Source organism: Gobio gobio (genome assembly GCF_949357685.1).
Source record: "Gobio gobio genome assembly, chromosome: 13".
NCBI lineage: Eukaryota > Metazoa > Chordata > Actinopteri > Cypriniformes > Gobionidae > Gobio > Gobio gobio.
The window spans coordinates 39531899-39548051 of record NC_137106.1 but is presented as its reverse complement, the minus strand read 5'-3'; the positions used below and the strand labels follow the sequence as shown (position 1 = coordinate 39548051).

At 36.1% G+C, this 16153-nt stretch overlaps 1 protein-coding gene across 1 annotated transcript in view; it reads left to right on the top strand.

The window, feature by feature from the left end:
• Positions 1-644: 644 nt before the first annotated feature.
• Positions 645-16153, top strand: part of smc6 (structural maintenance of chromosomes 6) — a 21344-nt gene continuing 5835 nt past the window's right edge. The window contains exons 1-24 of the mRNA XM_079832342.1: positions 645-741; positions 1144-1302; positions 2327-2444; positions 4379-4484; positions 4572-4708; positions 4796-4857; positions 5013-5093; positions 5188-5289; positions 5403-5522; positions 5612-5707; positions 6368-6514; positions 7698-7786; positions 9330-9497; positions 10227-10405; positions 10505-10706; positions 10805-10919; positions 11965-12128; positions 12432-12567; positions 12690-12770; positions 13242-13412; positions 13560-13697; positions 13830-13975; positions 14728-14853; positions 14976-15081. Coding sequence (XP_079688468.1) covers positions 727-741; positions 1144-1302; positions 2327-2444; positions 4379-4484; positions 4572-4708; positions 4796-4857; positions 5013-5093; positions 5188-5289; positions 5403-5522; positions 5612-5707; positions 6368-6514; positions 7698-7786; positions 9330-9497; positions 10227-10405; positions 10505-10706; positions 10805-10919; positions 11965-12128; positions 12432-12567; positions 12690-12770; positions 13242-13412; positions 13560-13697; positions 13830-13975; positions 14728-14853; positions 14976-15081 — 2964 coding nt within the window. The 5' untranslated portion in view covers positions 645-726. The remainder of the gene's footprint in view (positions 742-1143; positions 1303-2326; positions 2445-4378; positions 4485-4571; positions 4709-4795; positions 4858-5012; positions 5094-5187; positions 5290-5402; positions 5523-5611; positions 5708-6367; positions 6515-7697; positions 7787-9329; positions 9498-10226; positions 10406-10504; positions 10707-10804; positions 10920-11964; positions 12129-12431; positions 12568-12689; positions 12771-13241; positions 13413-13559; positions 13698-13829; positions 13976-14727; positions 14854-14975; positions 15082-16153) is intronic.

Genomic DNA, 16153 nt, shown 5'->3' with positions numbered 1-16153 from the left:
TGGATGCCATGACTGGTTGATTTTACAGCGATTATAAAGTCAACTGGGAACAAATGTGATAAAAACGCCACTGGAAGTTTTAACGAATCAATCACGTCTACGTCACATGTGAGCGCGCGAAAAACGTCACTAAAACGCGTGATTTAAAAAAAACGCAGGAGAACAACCGCCATCTTTGGTTTGGTTTTTTGTTTGTTATTTTACTGCCTCTCTGTCTACTGTTTATAATTCTATTTTTGTTGTTAAATTCTGTTTTGAGTTGTAATTGTGTAAGTTATTTGCTTTTTGATATGTTCAATTAAAAAAATATGATGATTAAAAAACAACACAAAAAACCTGTCATCTAATCTAAACTTTTTTTTAACATGATCTGGTTTAAAGCAGCCTCAAAATTAACTAGTTAAAATATACCTGTACAAAAATTACCATTGTGACTGTCTTTTCCGCAAAAATACCTGTTACTACAGTTAAAAACAACAACTGTACAATAGCCACAGTCATTATAGAAAATACTATTAACTCTGTTTGTAGGAAATACATAATTTACAGTAGTAAAAAAAATGCTATCAGGAGGATATTCAACAAAATAAGTTCATGGACATATTTATTTTGCATTAAGCGCTCGTGGGCTGAAGTTTGCAGCCATTTTCAGAGGGTGGAGTTTGTTGTCGCTGCGCGCTGTCTATCAAACCAGGAAGTCCTCAATAAGACATATTCACTTTCCAAATGCAGAGGAATGGTGTAAGTACAATCATATTCATCATTAATTTAAAACCATTTATACGTTATTAAATTGCGTATCTTTGTGCGAAAGCGATTCTGACGCGCTTTTGAATTGGATGTTTACCTGTTCATCCATGTCAGTTGAACTATGTCACGGTATGTGTTTGCATGTTCCCAAGTGCATAATTCTTCCTCCTCGTGTTTCAGCATCTGTTGCTGATCTTCAGTGACATTTTAAAATCGTTTCTAACATCAAATATGAACTTCCTTGCGTTTAATATCATGTTGCATTAATGGAAAGGTTAAGTGGAAAAACTATATTTGACTGCACGTTAGGATTGCTTCCAGATGCATGTTGATATCTGTGATGTGTTTCTGCGAAATAGCACATGATACTATGTCCTTTCTGCTTTCTTCTAGGTTGGGCATCTTTCTGCCATGAATAAGAGGAAATCTTGTGCTCACAATGTTGTAAAACCCTCTAAGACTCCTAGGACAGACGGTAAAGCGCATGTACAGGATGAGGAGGAGGTTGATGAGGAAGACGGAGTCCAGCAAGATCACTTACTCTCTGCTTCGGTTAGTTTAATGATTTCCTGAGCGGAACATATACAATTGTGCTTTCATAATGAACATTACTTTGACAATGCTAGTCCAAATAACATTTATCCAGAGGTGTAAAGAGTACCTGAAAACCATACTTGAGTAAAAGTACAGATACCTTACAGCGAAAATGACTCCATCAAGTCACTTTTACTTGTACTGAATGTAGGCTCAGAGATGCAATATTTCTAATGCCAGTGAAAAACAAGAAACAGTTGTTTTGTGAGGAGAGCGATCACGTTTATTTTCTAAGATCAAAATAAAACTGAACACTTTAAAATGGAAATAAATCAAGGTTGACACAACAGCCTCTTTAAAGGGATAGTTCACCCAAAAATAAAAATGATCCCATAATTTACTCACCCTCAAGCCACCCTAGGTGTATATGATATTCTTCTTTCTGACAAATACAATTAGAGTTATATTAAAAAAATGTCCTGGCTAATGCAAGCTTTATAATGGCAGTCCAAAATTTGAAGATCAAAAAACTGCATCCAACCATTATAAAAGTGGTTACTCACTCTTCCCCAAGACGCATGCAGTTTTGTTTATTAACTGCTAAAGTGCCAAAAGTTACATAGTGTTGCTTTAAATATGGATCTTTTTCGTTTCCTTATCTCATATATGAAACACCTGCGATTCACCAACTACCTGCTAATAATGCACTCACATTCGCTTAAAGTTGCCTTGTTGACAAGTTTGAGTGAACAAGGGAAAAACGCACAAGATAGAGTACCTTCAATGCCCTGTAGATGATGATATCACTTCTTTTGTAGCAGAAATAAACAAAAATTAGGTGCTTTGCAAAATGTAACGAGTATTACTCATCACAAATGTATTGGAGTAAAGAGTGCATATACTTACATATATATACATACATAAAAATGTAGTCAAGTAGAGTGTAAAAGTTGGTAATATCTTTGATACTCAGTAACTCAGCCAAAAAGTACAGTAACTGATTACATTTACTCAAATACTTTACACCACTGTATTTTTCCAGAGTGCCGGAGACATCGGCGTGATAGAAAGTATCACTTTAAGGAACTTTATGAGCCACAATTTGCTTGGACCTTTCAAATTTGGACCAAATGTCAACTTCATTGTTGGAAACAATGGGAGTAAGAATTTTTTTTATTCAAATTTATAATGTATTCATGATGTGAATGTACACTACCAGTCAAACTTAAAAGCATTTAAAATAAATTGTGCCTATATATGAGATGCCTAACTTTTTTAATGGGTGTTATTGGAGCAGATAGTGAAAGAAAAGCTTCCATTTGTGTTATTTCATCAAAGTTTTGATGACTTGGCTTTACTGTTGATGAGTAGATGAGTCCAGACTTTTGACTGACAGTGTATAAGTGGTTCTCAAACTTTTTGACTCCAAGACTCCACTTTGTCCAAGACAATATTCAAAGACTGATATGTACCTCAGTTTAATGTTTTGAATATTTATCAATGAATTGTCATTAAGTACTCACCCTCATGTTGTTCCAAACCCAATATTCAGAGCTCTCTGACCCCTCCATAGACAGCAATTTAATTAACACTTTCAAGCTCCAGAAAGGCATTAAAAACATTGTTAAAATAGTCCATGTGACCACAGTGGTTCAACCTTAATTTTATGAAGCGCCGAGAATATTTTTCTGCTCAAAAAACAAACAAAAATAACAACTTCATTCAATAATTTCTGCCCGTCTGTGTCAGTCTTCTATGCAGTTTACGTTGTTACAGCAGTGTAGAACTTCCTAGTTCTACATCAGTCGCCGGCTTACCATTGGCCGATGCTGTTCACGTGAGCACCACGAGGCATGCGTGTGATACTGACGCAGGAGCTGACCAACGTAAACTGCATAGAAGACTGACACAGATGAGAAGAAACTGTTGAATAAAGTCTTTTTTTTTTCAGTTTTTTGAGCAGAAAAAGTATTCTCATCGCTTCATAAAATTAAGGTTGAACCACTGGAGTCACATGGACTACTTTAACGATGTTTTACTACCTTTCTGGGCCTTGAAAGTGTCTATGGAGGGGTCAGAGAGCTCTCGGATCTCATCAAAAATATCTTAATTTGTGTTCTGAAGATGAACAAAGGTCTTATGGGTTTGGAACGACATGAGGTTGAGGAATTAATGACAGAACTTTCATTTTTGGGTTAAAGGGTTAGTTCACCCAAAAATGAAAATAATGTAATTTATTACTCGCCCTCATGCCGTTCCACACCTGTAAGACCTCCGTTCATCTTCGGAACACAAATGAAGATATTTTTGTTGAAATCCGATGGCTCAGTGAGGCCTGCATAGCCAGCAATGACATTTCCTCTCTCAAGATCCATTTAAATCAGTTCATGCGACTACAGTGGTTCAATATTAATATTATAAAGCAACGAGAATATTTTTGGTGCGCCAAAAAAAACGAAATAACGACTTATATAGTGATGGCCGATTTCAAAACATTGCTCCGAAGCTTCATGAAGCAGTGTTTTTATTTTCCTGTTTAATTATTTTCCTGTTTAACACTGTGAAGCTGCTTTGAAACAATCTGCATTGCAAAAAGGGCTATATAAATAAAGTTGACTTGACTTGACTTTTGAAATCTGCCATAAAGTCGTTATTTCGTTTTTTTGGCGCACCAAAAATATTCTTGTCGCTTTATAATATTAATATTTAACCACTGTACTCGCATGAACTGATTTAAATATGTTTTTAGTACATTAATGGATCTTGAGAGAGGAAATGTCATTGCTGGCTATGCAGGCCTCACTGAGCCTTCGGATTTCAACAAAAATATCTTAATTTGTGTTCCGAAGATGAACGGAGGTCTTACAGGTGTGGAACGGCATGAGGGTGAGTAATAAATTACATTATTTTCATTTTTGGGTGAACTAACCCTTTAAGATTGTTATATATCTAAATTTAAATAATTTTAAGACTATTCTTTAAGAGTGTTGAGAACCACTGGTATAAAATTCTCAAAAACATGAAAGTATTAATTATGTTGTTCCTCAAAAAACACTATTTGCTCAATGTATGTATGTTGTGATGCTACTCTAAGCTGGGAAAAGTGCCATTCTGACAGCACTTATAGTGGGTCTTGGTGGAAAAGCAACCACAACCAATAGAGGAACATCTTTGAAGGGCTTTGTGAAATATGGCGAGAGGTTAGTATATTTTAGAAGGAAAAGTGCGATTAATATATCTTCATAAGATAATGTATTTTGTAAGCACTCTGATCCTTTTGTTTCCAGTTCTTCAGACATCAAAGTGAAATTAAAAAACAGAGGAAACGACTCCTATAAAGGGGACATTTATGGAGACAGCATCTGCATTGAGCATCGGATCACAAGTGATGGTTGCAGGACTTGTAAAATCAAGAATAAAATGGGTAATTGCATGACTTCCGTCGACAGTAATATCAGAAACGGAGCTTCCTCTCTGTTCACACATATATTGAGATTTGCTCTATTTTCAGGGCATGTCATTTCCACAAAGAAGGAGGAGTTAACTTCTATACTGGACCATTTTGGCATCCAGGTACTTTTTGTACAAAAATCAGCTCACATATAGTGCAATGTTATAAAAGATTTCATGTTCTTTTACATATTTGGATTTGTAAGTGTAATAGTTTTGTATTTTTAAAACAAAGCGCACAAATCTGTAATCGTTTCTGGATTAATTTCATATTGCAGGTTGACAATCCTGTGTCAGTCCTTAATCAAGAAATGAGTAAACAGTTCCTGCATTCAAAAAGTGAAGCAGACAAGTACAAGGTGATTTATTTTACTTGTATTTCACCAGTAGTTGAAGCTACTTTCACACTTTGAATCTTTTTTACATCTCAGCATCTTTTTTTTTTTTCTTAAGTTTTTCATGAAAGCAACTCTTCTGGAGCAAATGAAAAGAGACTACATTCACATCAAGCAGACTAAAGCCTTGACACGTGACCAGGTGGAAAGACAAGAGGAGGTGAGGCTTTACTCATTAGTTGTTAATTCATTAGTCCACCCACAATGCATGATTTGCACTGACAATCATCACTGTGGTAACATCACACATAGGTCATGTCTCTATATTTTTAGTGTCTCAAAGATCTTCGGCAGTTGTTCTTGCAAAAGAAGGAAAGATATGAACGCTTGTCTTCGCTCGACGATATGAGAAAGACTCTGGAGGAGCTGAAAAAGAAGATGGCGTGGTGTTTGGTGTGTTATTTTAGTGTCTTAAAGAAGTGTGAAAAGTTGTTTGTGTTAGAGAGTCTCAGTTAAACAGTGTCTCTGTTTGTTGGTTATAGGTGAGAGAGAAGGAGAGTCAAGTTGAACAGCTGAAGGAACAAATTGAAAAAGAAGAGTTTGATTGTAAAATTGAAGAAAAACTGCAGCTCTGTCAGGTTTGTGTGTTTAGTTGTATTGATTTGTTTTGTATTGGTTTATTTTATAGCTTTTAGTACCAGTTAAACATCTTTGTCTAAGGTGGTGTATTAATTGATGTTACATCTTGTGCGTGCGTGTGTACGTACGTACGTACGTACGTACGTACACACACACACACACACACATATATACTATATACAGACATACTACCGTGAAAAAAATAAAAATAAATTAATACTTTTATTCAGCAAGGAACCATTAAAATGATCAAAAGTGACAGTAAAGATATTTATAATGTTACAAACTATTTCTGTTTAAAAAAAAAAAAATTATTCATCAAGAATCCTGGAAAAAAAATCACAGGATCGGTCACAGTTTCACAAAAATATAAGTCAACACAACTGTTTTCAACATTGATAATAATAAATGTTTCTTGAGCAGAAAATCATCATATTAGAATGATTTCTGAAGGATCATGTGAAGACTGGACTAATGATGCTGATTACATATTTACTTTAAATATAATAAAGTTATTATGTTTTTTTTATGTACGTTTGATCACATAAATGCAGTCTTGGTGAGCATAAAAGAAAAACATGAACCACTCTTACAAGCCCCAAACATTAGTAGTCATTTGAAAGAAGAATAAAAAAGATAAATGTCTTTTTGCTTTTCAGAGCAAAGTTTCCACCGCTGAGAAGAGATTGCAGGACATCCAGGTGAAGCTTTCCACACTTAGAGAAGAGCAGGAACGTTTGGCAGAGGAGAGCCATACAATGAAAGAGGACATTAAAGTCAAAACAAAAGCACAGAAAAATCAGGAGGTGAGATGTCTTAATATTTCTCTTTCTGTTAGTTATTGCTACTTCCAATAAAGTTAGAAATTGAGTTTTTGAAGACGCACGTTCACATGTATATTTTAATTTCTCAAGCTACATAATACCTGCATTTGTTTTAATGAAGACTTGTATCTCTCCACAGTTAAAATAAGCATTCAACATTAACAACTGAGCTACATTTGCCTGTTTGTAGTTTTTTGTTATTCTTAAAGAAATATTTCACCCAAAAATTGGCACTTGGGCTTTTCTTTCCCATGCGGTGAAAGCATAAAGTGACAAGGGGCTGTCAAGCTCCATAAAAGACAAAAAAATCTGAGGTCCATATGACTTTTCAGTGAATAATAACTTAAAGGGATCATGACATGAGAACTCAAACTTGCTTTGATCTTTTGACATATAAGAGGCCTTTGTACCATTAAAACATCCTCATTATAAACAAAGGATTTATTTAATCAAGCTCCGAAAACAGCTTGTTTTGATATTGTGGGATCTGTGATGTCACACAGGCAAATACATTAGCATATGACTGCCTCCAGAGCAAGACATGGCAAATAGTTATACATCATTGCACCGCCCACTGGCATTCAGTCCCCTAACGGCTGACATTGCCTACACTGGATTTGAGCGTTGCATTGCGTCAAAAGCAAATAGAACCCATATGGATAATGTTTTTGAAACATACTCGCGTGCAATAGCGAGTGGGCGTTGACTCTGTTTCCTGTGCAATGACTTTGGCCAATCATAACAGTGGCCGGAAGCCTTAAAGGAGCCACTCCTTAAAAACGGATCATTTCAGACAGAGGGTCAAAAGGTGTTGTTTTTTTTTGTGTAAGTATTGTAAATATACCTCAAGGAACATTAAAATAATTAAAAAAAATGAAATCCATGTCATGACCCCTTTAAATAATGGCAAAAGGCTATTTTTATGCAGTTTGTATGCGCCATTCATTCGCTTTCTTTCTGAATGGAAAGAGCAATGTGAACTATTTCATTTTGTGTTGCAAAAGAAGAAACTCTTAAGGGTTTGATAAGACCTGATGTAGAGTAAACGATTATATGGTTTCAATTTCTGGGTGAAATATAACTTTAAGTAAGCTGCTTGTTTTAAACAGGGTCCTTGTTGATTTCCAAAGAGTTTGTATAGTTTTTTAGAGTGCCAGTTTTTCAGGTGGTTTACTTCCGCGCTGAGAATAAATTGAAACAATTAGAAAAGGAGCAATGCCTTCTTCAGGAGAGAATTCACAAAATAAGTCATGGGTGAGTCCATTTGTTGAGGGAACACCTCGAATTTTAGGCTTTATGTTTTTTTATTTTTTATTTTATGACAGTATGTTTAATGTCATACTGTATGTTCTATTCTTAGGGCGTTTTCACACCTGGCTCGTTTGGAGCGTTTGTTTAAGAACCTGGTGCGTTTTCTCCCTTAGTTCGGTTCGTTTAGGCATATATCTTAATATTATTATTCTTCTGCTTCTTCCTCTATTGAAGTCTATGGCAGCCCATAGAACTGCTTGCGGGAAAGTTATGAAATTTGGCACACAGATAGAGTACAGTCTTAACGGCCACCATAGTAAATTTGGAGTCTCTAACTCAAACCCTCTAGTGCCACAAACTGTCCAAAGTTTCACACACGTTTATGAATTTAACGATATCCAATTTTCTGTCATAAAATGCTATATTTTTCATATAGCATTTTACGACAGCATTTAACGCATTGCTGTAACTTTACGAAACTCTGTAAGTGTCATCGGCACTATGGCCTGAAGGTATTTAAAAAGTTTCGAGACACCGCCACCTTGTGGTCAAGTTATAATTAAATTTCCAAAAATGCTAATAACTTTGATTAAATCATCCTATTGTAATGAAAACAAGAACATATATATATATATATATATATATATATATATATATATATATATATATATATATATATATATATATATATATATATATATATATATATATATATATATATATATATATATATATATATATATATATATATATATATATATATATATATATATATACCAATTTTGCCATAGTTGGTCGAACTTTGTATTTTCTTTACTTTCTTAATTCCTAGACCGTTAGGCTGATTTTCACCAAAATCAAATCGTATCATCTTCAGGCCATGCCTGCAAAAATGTATCTGTATCTCTGCGATACTTTGGCATATTGACACCAAACTTTGTATGTGTCATTGTCACCTTACTCTTACCGCACCACATCAATTTGGTCACAGCACAACCTATTAATTGAAAGTGATAAACCATTAAATCACATTACTGATTGTATTTATGATTTGTTTTTGGCCAAAAATATTTCAGCCTAAAATCCTCTTAATATGTCTTTAATTAATGGCATGATTTATCGTGCATTCCTTGTACTTGGCCCCTTAATGGCTGCTTGCAGCTATATTATTATATTATTGTTATTATTATCTATATAATTTTAGAGTGGTAAATGATGGCTACATTCGTAAAAGGGTTTGCGTGTGTTACGACAGCTACAGATAAGGCCACAAAAAGATTGTGGAGCGAATTTGTAGACAAACTCTGACCAATAAGAGGACAATTTTACTCACATGTAACTTGGTATGCTTGTGAAAGCGAACAGAACCAAGAAGAAAATGCTACATTGTAACAAATTAAGTCTCTGTTTCGGAACAAAGCAAGCGATCTACAGGTCTGAAAACGCCCTTAGTTAACATTTATTCTACAGTATCTACAGGATTCAAATGAGCCTGTAGTTAAAGTAATAAACTAATTTGACAACGCTGTCAATATCACGTTTTTAGCAGTGGCAGAAGAAGTCATGAGACTGAGCACGCACAGCACCTAAAAAAAATATCTGCCTTCAAAAAGCAACTGGAAAAGCTTGAGACAGAGTCCAGCGCTCTGAATCAAGAGATTAAGGACAAACAGCAAGCTCTGTTTAAAGGAAGAGAGGAATATGATAAACTGAGGTAAAGTTTGGCAACTTTATTATTTATGGGACTTGTGCCTTTAATTGACTGGAGAGTGAGGAGGAAGACAGGAAAGTGGTGGGACACAAGGCATATTCAAACCTGCTCTGCCGTAAACACAAGGCTTAAAAGGGATAGTTCACCTGAAAATGTTGTCATCATTTGCTCACCCTCAAGTTGTTCCAAACCTGTATGAGCTTCTTTCTTCTGCTGAACACAAAAGAAGATATTTTAAAAAATGTTGATAACCAAAAAGTTGACGACACCCATTGACTTCTATAGTATATTTATTTTCCTACTATTGAAGTCAAAGGATGACGTCAACTGTCTAATTGGCAACATTCTTTAAAATATCTTCTTTTGTGTTCAGCAAAAGAAAGAAACTTGTACAGGTTTGGAACAAGTTAAGGGAGAGTAATGACAATTTTCATGTTTGGGTGAACTGTCCTTTCGTCACGTGCACCGCTGTAGCACGGCTTGGACAAAGTCTTGAAATTTACTTAAAATGTGAAAAAACCCACCATCTTTTGTGATTTAAACAATATTTTGTATAAGTTGCAAAAACAACTTGTTCTAGTCTTCCAGGAAAAGTAATGATAAGAGTAAAATGTTGTGAAGTACATTTTGGCATTTGTTGTGTAAAAACCGGTGACCCCACACTTACTTGATCATTATTTCTAGCAGTATGTAGATATATTACAGTATTGGAGTTTTCTTAATTTTTTTTAGCATGGAGGAAAAAAACATCCAGGTCTCTCTGGAGTTCAAACTGAAGAGAAAAAAGCATCTAATGGCCAGCAGATCCAACAGACTGAGGCTGTTTGGTGAGCACATGCCAGAATTGTTGGAGCTAATCGACAAAGCCTTCGCTCAGGGGCGATTCATCAAGAAACCTGTGGGACCAATAGGTGAAAGGCACTCCATATCTTCAGATTATTCACACAAAACAATCATTATTCTCCTTTGTTGTTGAATTTACCATTATTTTTTATTTTTATTTTCGCTAGGTGCATGCATCAGCCTAAAGGATCCCAGTTTAGCCGTAGCTGTGGAGAGTTGCTTACGAGGTTTCATCAAAACCTTTTGCTGTGACAATTACAGGGACGAAAAAGTCCTGCAAGGACTGATGTCGTCATATTTTCCAAAAGGCAGTAGGCCTCAGATAATTGTGTGCCCATTCACAGACCGTGTTTATAACCTTCAAGGCCGGTAAGAAATATTTGTGTCCAGCAATGGAAGTTTCTGGAGACCGAGGTCTTATGCAAGTATGATAATTTCGGTATGACGTTTTTATGTTTTCTTGTCAGTGGAGTCCATCATCCTGAGTTTCCAACAGTACTGGACTGCCTCAATATCGAGAACCCAGTGATAACGAACTGTCTCATTGACATGAGGGGCATTGAGTGCATTCTTATTATCAAAGTAAGTTGACTCCAAACGTTTACAAGCAAGTATTTTATGCTCACCAAGGCTGCATTTATTTTAATTGAAAATACAGTAATATTGTGAAATATTATTACAATTTAAAATAACTGTTTTTCAATTTTAATATATTTAAAAATGTAATTTATTCCTGTGATCAAAGCTGAATTTTCAACATCATTACTCCAGTCTTCAGTGTCACATGATCCTTCAGAAATTATTCTAATATGAAGTGACCGTGGCGTGTAGCCAAGTATGGTGATCCATACTTGGAATTTGTGCTCTGAGTTAAAACTTTTGAATCCAAGTGCGCACACACAGTAGTGAACACACACCCAGAGTAGTGGGCAGCCATATTGCTGTGGCGCCCGGGGAGCAGTTGGGGGTTCGGTGCCTTGCTCAACGGTCTCACTTCAGTCGTGGTATTAAGGGTTGAAGAGGGTGCTGGTTATTCACTCTCCCCACCAACAATTTGGTGGAGGGAGGGAATGTACTGTAACAGACTTATTTTAAGCTGAGTAAGCTGAATAAAAGAAGATAGAATGACTGATTAAACATGAAGATAATACTTCTGCGACAATATATGGTGTATTTGAGTTCTTCAAGCCTTCTCGGGTATTTTCATAATAATAAAGTATGCAGTGCTGATTGACATTCTGTGATAAGAAGCCACATCAGCTCGACTGACTATATGAAGTGAGTTAAAACATGTTATTAAACGTATTTTGTTGGACAGGTTTATGAACACTTTGCATTACTAGTTTGTGAAGATGTTTGACGCATGTTGTTTTTTCAAACGCACGTTATAAGCATGATGATCACTTGAGCCGCTCTTCACTGACACGCTGCGCATTTATGTATTTAATTAAAATGGCAGCCTTTGCGCTTTCATAATCGCACATAAGCCAAATCGTGATTGTGGTTCGATGTCGATTAATCGTGCAGCACTAATATATATATATATATATATAAATATAAATACACACATTTTTTATAAAATGTTTATTTTTACTTGATTTGAGACCAATTGTTTTTTTCTAAACAGGACCATGCTCGTGCAAGGAAAGTAATGCAGGGTTCGATACCGCCAAGGAATTGCCGTGAAGCCTTCACTGCGGGTGGCGATCATGTGTACTACAATCGGTCTTACACCCCTGACAAGGATGTACTGGTCAAATATCTTGGTGGTGACCCAGAAGCAGAAATACGGCAAGTGTAATCTTGTCTTTCATCAAGTCGTTTGACTCTAATTGAACCTGTTTGTTGACATTTTATGCAAAATAACATATTTTTATGCATAATACAGTACACCTGTTACAAAGTCTGTTTCCCTGGAGTAAAATAGTTTTTTTGTTTTTGTTGCTAATGGCACAGTGTTGAAATTTCATGCAAACTCTTGTGGGGTTTGAAGCTGCATTTTTTTTTTTCCTTCGTTTACTTGCCCAAATCTGTAAGGCATGATCTGAGGCAAATGATGCTTGAATATATTTGTTCTTCTCTCTTGATTCACAGTCTAGTGGAGTCAGAGCTGGAGAACAATCAGGCTCAGCTTTTACGCTTCCAGCTTCACTTGAGCTCTGTGAAGGAGGACATTCAGTTAATGGAGGAGAAATCACGTAGTGTCATCAGGGCCTTCAAAAAAAACCAGGTACTCAACTGCACGGGCTACACAATTATGTCATCCATATTCACTCCTGTTGTTATTCCGTGTCCAAACATATCTGCATAATTGACTGATTTAACTGATTTAAACTTTATTTTTCTTTTTAGGAAAATATAAATAAGGTGAAAGCTTCTATAACAGAACTTGAGAACATTGAAGAGTCACAGGCTGAGGATATCAGCTCTCTGGTGAGATGTCTATGAATTTTACCAGGCTATGATAAAATTATGTTAATCATTTTATGACACAGAATAATATGTATGGAAGCTTGTTTCTGCCACAAAAAAAAAAAACATTTTAAAAGATAATTGTGTCTTTTTCCTCACAATTGAGAGTTTACATCTTTCAAAAAAAAAAAAAAAAAATTGTATGTATATATATATATAAGTCAGAATTGCAAGATATAAAGTCAGAATTGTGAGATTCTTTTTTCTCTCTTCTTTTCTCAGAATTGTGAGATTTAAACTAACAATTGCAAATTACAAAGTCCTATTCTGAGGGGAAAAAAGACTGAGTTTATATCACGCAATTTTGAGAAAAAAGAGTCAGAATTGCGAGATGTAAACTCAAAATTGTGAGACAAAAAGTCACAAAAGTTTTTTTTTTTATTCTGTGGCGAAAACAAGATTCCATAAATATGTGATTTGTTAAATATACAGGAAGAAGATGCTCAAGAGAATGAGCAGAAGATCGAATCAGAGAGGAAAAATGTGAAAGAGGCTCAAGACGAATTAAAGAATCATAAGAAAGTGCTCATGGATATTAATCAGAAATATAAAGATGTGAAAAACAAAATGGAGCAACTGTCAGATGAGACAGAACAACTGAAGGTGAGAGACAGCACTGGGTGATGAAAAACACAGTTTAGATTTTTGGATTTATTATTTCTGACTCTTTCATTAAAACCCCAAAGTGTCTTGTGCTAAAAAAAATAAAAAAATAAAGTGATTAATGGAAGATGCATTTGTCTTGAATAGGAGGAGCAAGTGAAGGCAGAGACTGTGTGCAGTAAACTCGATCAATCCATGAAGGTCTTGGAGAAGAAACTCGAGGATCATCAGGCGAATATTCAGGGCATGAGAGATGAGCTGTCACTCAGAGAGGAAGAAACACAGGTTTTCACTCATTTTGTTCTGCCGTATAATATAATATTTAAAATTCTCTGCCATAAGAAAATGTGAATATTGTTCATCCAGTACGGTGACATATTGGAGTTGTTTATTGTCTGGAAATTGTTTGTTGTGTAGGACTGTGAAGCCAAAGCCAAAGAGATCTGTCCTGTGCGACAGCAGGTAGATCAGAGTGCCAGAAGTATTGATGTTGAGATCACACGCCTGCGACAAAAAATCACTACGCAAGAGAGCAGCCATGGTGACAAGGAACAAGTTATCCGGTATGCAAGGCAGCAGTTGAAGGATTTTCCGGGATCAATATAAATTAAAGCGGATCCATTATTCCCTTTTACAAAGTCTTGATTTTGTTATGAGGTTCCACTAGAATAGATTTTCACGCTTTGCTGTTCAAAAAACACACATTTTGTTTTGCACCTCTCTTCCCAGTCTGTCAGTAACGCTCTGTTTAGTTCCTGTCTCTATGAAGCCCCGCCTTCTGAAAAGCACAATGTGCTCTGATTGGTCAGCTGGCTCAGTGTGCTGTGATTGGTCAACCGTTTAGAGCGTGTTTGGGAAATGTCCCGCCCCTTACCATAACCACGAGTTTCAACACACTACTAACTAACTCAACCAGGCCTCGCCTCTTTATTTTGTATATGCCTCGGGTGGGAATTATTTAAAAGAGGAATATTGTGACGTGTTCGTTCCCAAAAGAAAACACCAGACTGCAATCGAGGCGGACTTCAGGGAGTTCAGAAACAGTGCACAGTGCACTAATGTAGAGAATAACTCCCTTTTGGAGTGAAAAAGCATAATAGGACCCCTTTAAGACATTTTCGTCCCATTTCCACAGAAAATAATTTTGACTCATACCTCAGTTTTGTAATCTTTTTGTTATTTTATTTTAAAACTGTGGTTATGTCAGCATTTAAAAGAATGTACTGTATGTCAAGCCTGTATTTTTGTCAGTGTGGTTTCATTTTATTTTTTAAATCAGATCTGTACTAAATGGACAAAAATATTTTTTTTTCAGAGAGTACGCAGAAGCTCACAGTAATTACAAAAGCAAATCCAGCCAGCTGAGGGATCTCAGGAAGTTTATTGATCGTCTCGACAACATCATGATTGACCGTCAGGACCGATACAAATCACTCCGACGGTAACTTACTTAGGCTCCAACTGTGACTTAACAGGGTTATGTTTGGACTTCTGTCATTTATGTTTGCAGGTTTGAACACCATAGTAGTTCGTATCCGTTTTGAATTGTCTGTTGTTTTTCAGGTCACTTTCTGTGAGGTGCAAGCTGTACTTCAACAACTTCATGATGCAGCTGCACTGCTGTGGCTCTATGATGTTTGACCACATCAATGAAACTCTGGCCATTTCAGTAAGTTACATTTTGCCCTCTTGCCAAATGAATCTAATGAAATGTGTTAGGTCATGTTTAGAGGTTTTTTTCCTCTAAAGTCAGAAGTAAAAATTGTTTTTGTACCATTAAGATGTTTTGCATTGCAACATTATTTCCATAATTAGGTACATTTTACCCCTACACTCTTAATACTGTAATGCTTCCAGATGTTTTACTTGGGAGGATTTTTTTCTATTCTCAATTCTATATATTCTCATTACTGAAAAAAATTTTTTTTTTTATAAATTAAAGGGAGTTCAACAAATACTTAAAGGTGGAGTGTGTAAATTTTAGCGGCACCTAGTGGTGAGGTTGTGAATTTCAACCGCCCACCCCTCCCTTTCAAAGCACATAGAGAAGCTACAGTGGCCGACACAGGACAAAGATATCATCTGAGACAGCCATGCGTACCGCCGCACACGTACTGAAAAGTGAAGTCAAAACGTCTCGATCGCCCCCAGGTGGTTGGTCCCAGTACAGCTCATAAACCCCGCCCCTCTATGTATTCTAATGTCGCGAGACAAACTTAACAATCAAATTACACTTCAAATTTTTTTTATTTAAGTTTGTCATTTTAGGCAGTTTTTATCATGCTGATGTCATTTCAAGTGTTTCTTTTTTAAATAAGTTAAGTTTTAGTTAGTTATTTGATGCTATAAAAACGGGGGGTGTGACGTCATGATTGACAGCTGAGATTGAGAGCTTCTCTGAGGGAAGTTGTCACTGAGGCACCAACTGACTTTTTGGCAGGATTTTCGGTAGGTGATTGGAGTTTAGCTTTAATTTCTACATTCCCATAACTGTTTATTTCACACCAACATAATGAATTGTTCTGCATCCGTGAGAGTGCGGGCGGGCTTCTGCTTCCTGCTCTCTACTGTGCAGATTCCGGTCCCGAGGTCACTACTGCGCAGACTCTGTCCCAAATCTGCGCAAGATGTCATCGCCATATTCGGCCATTCAGTGAAAGGCAGTGAAGACACATCGTCCATATTTTTAACGGTCTATGGAGACAGCAGAGAGTAGCTAGCACTCTGTAGAGCAGTTTGTC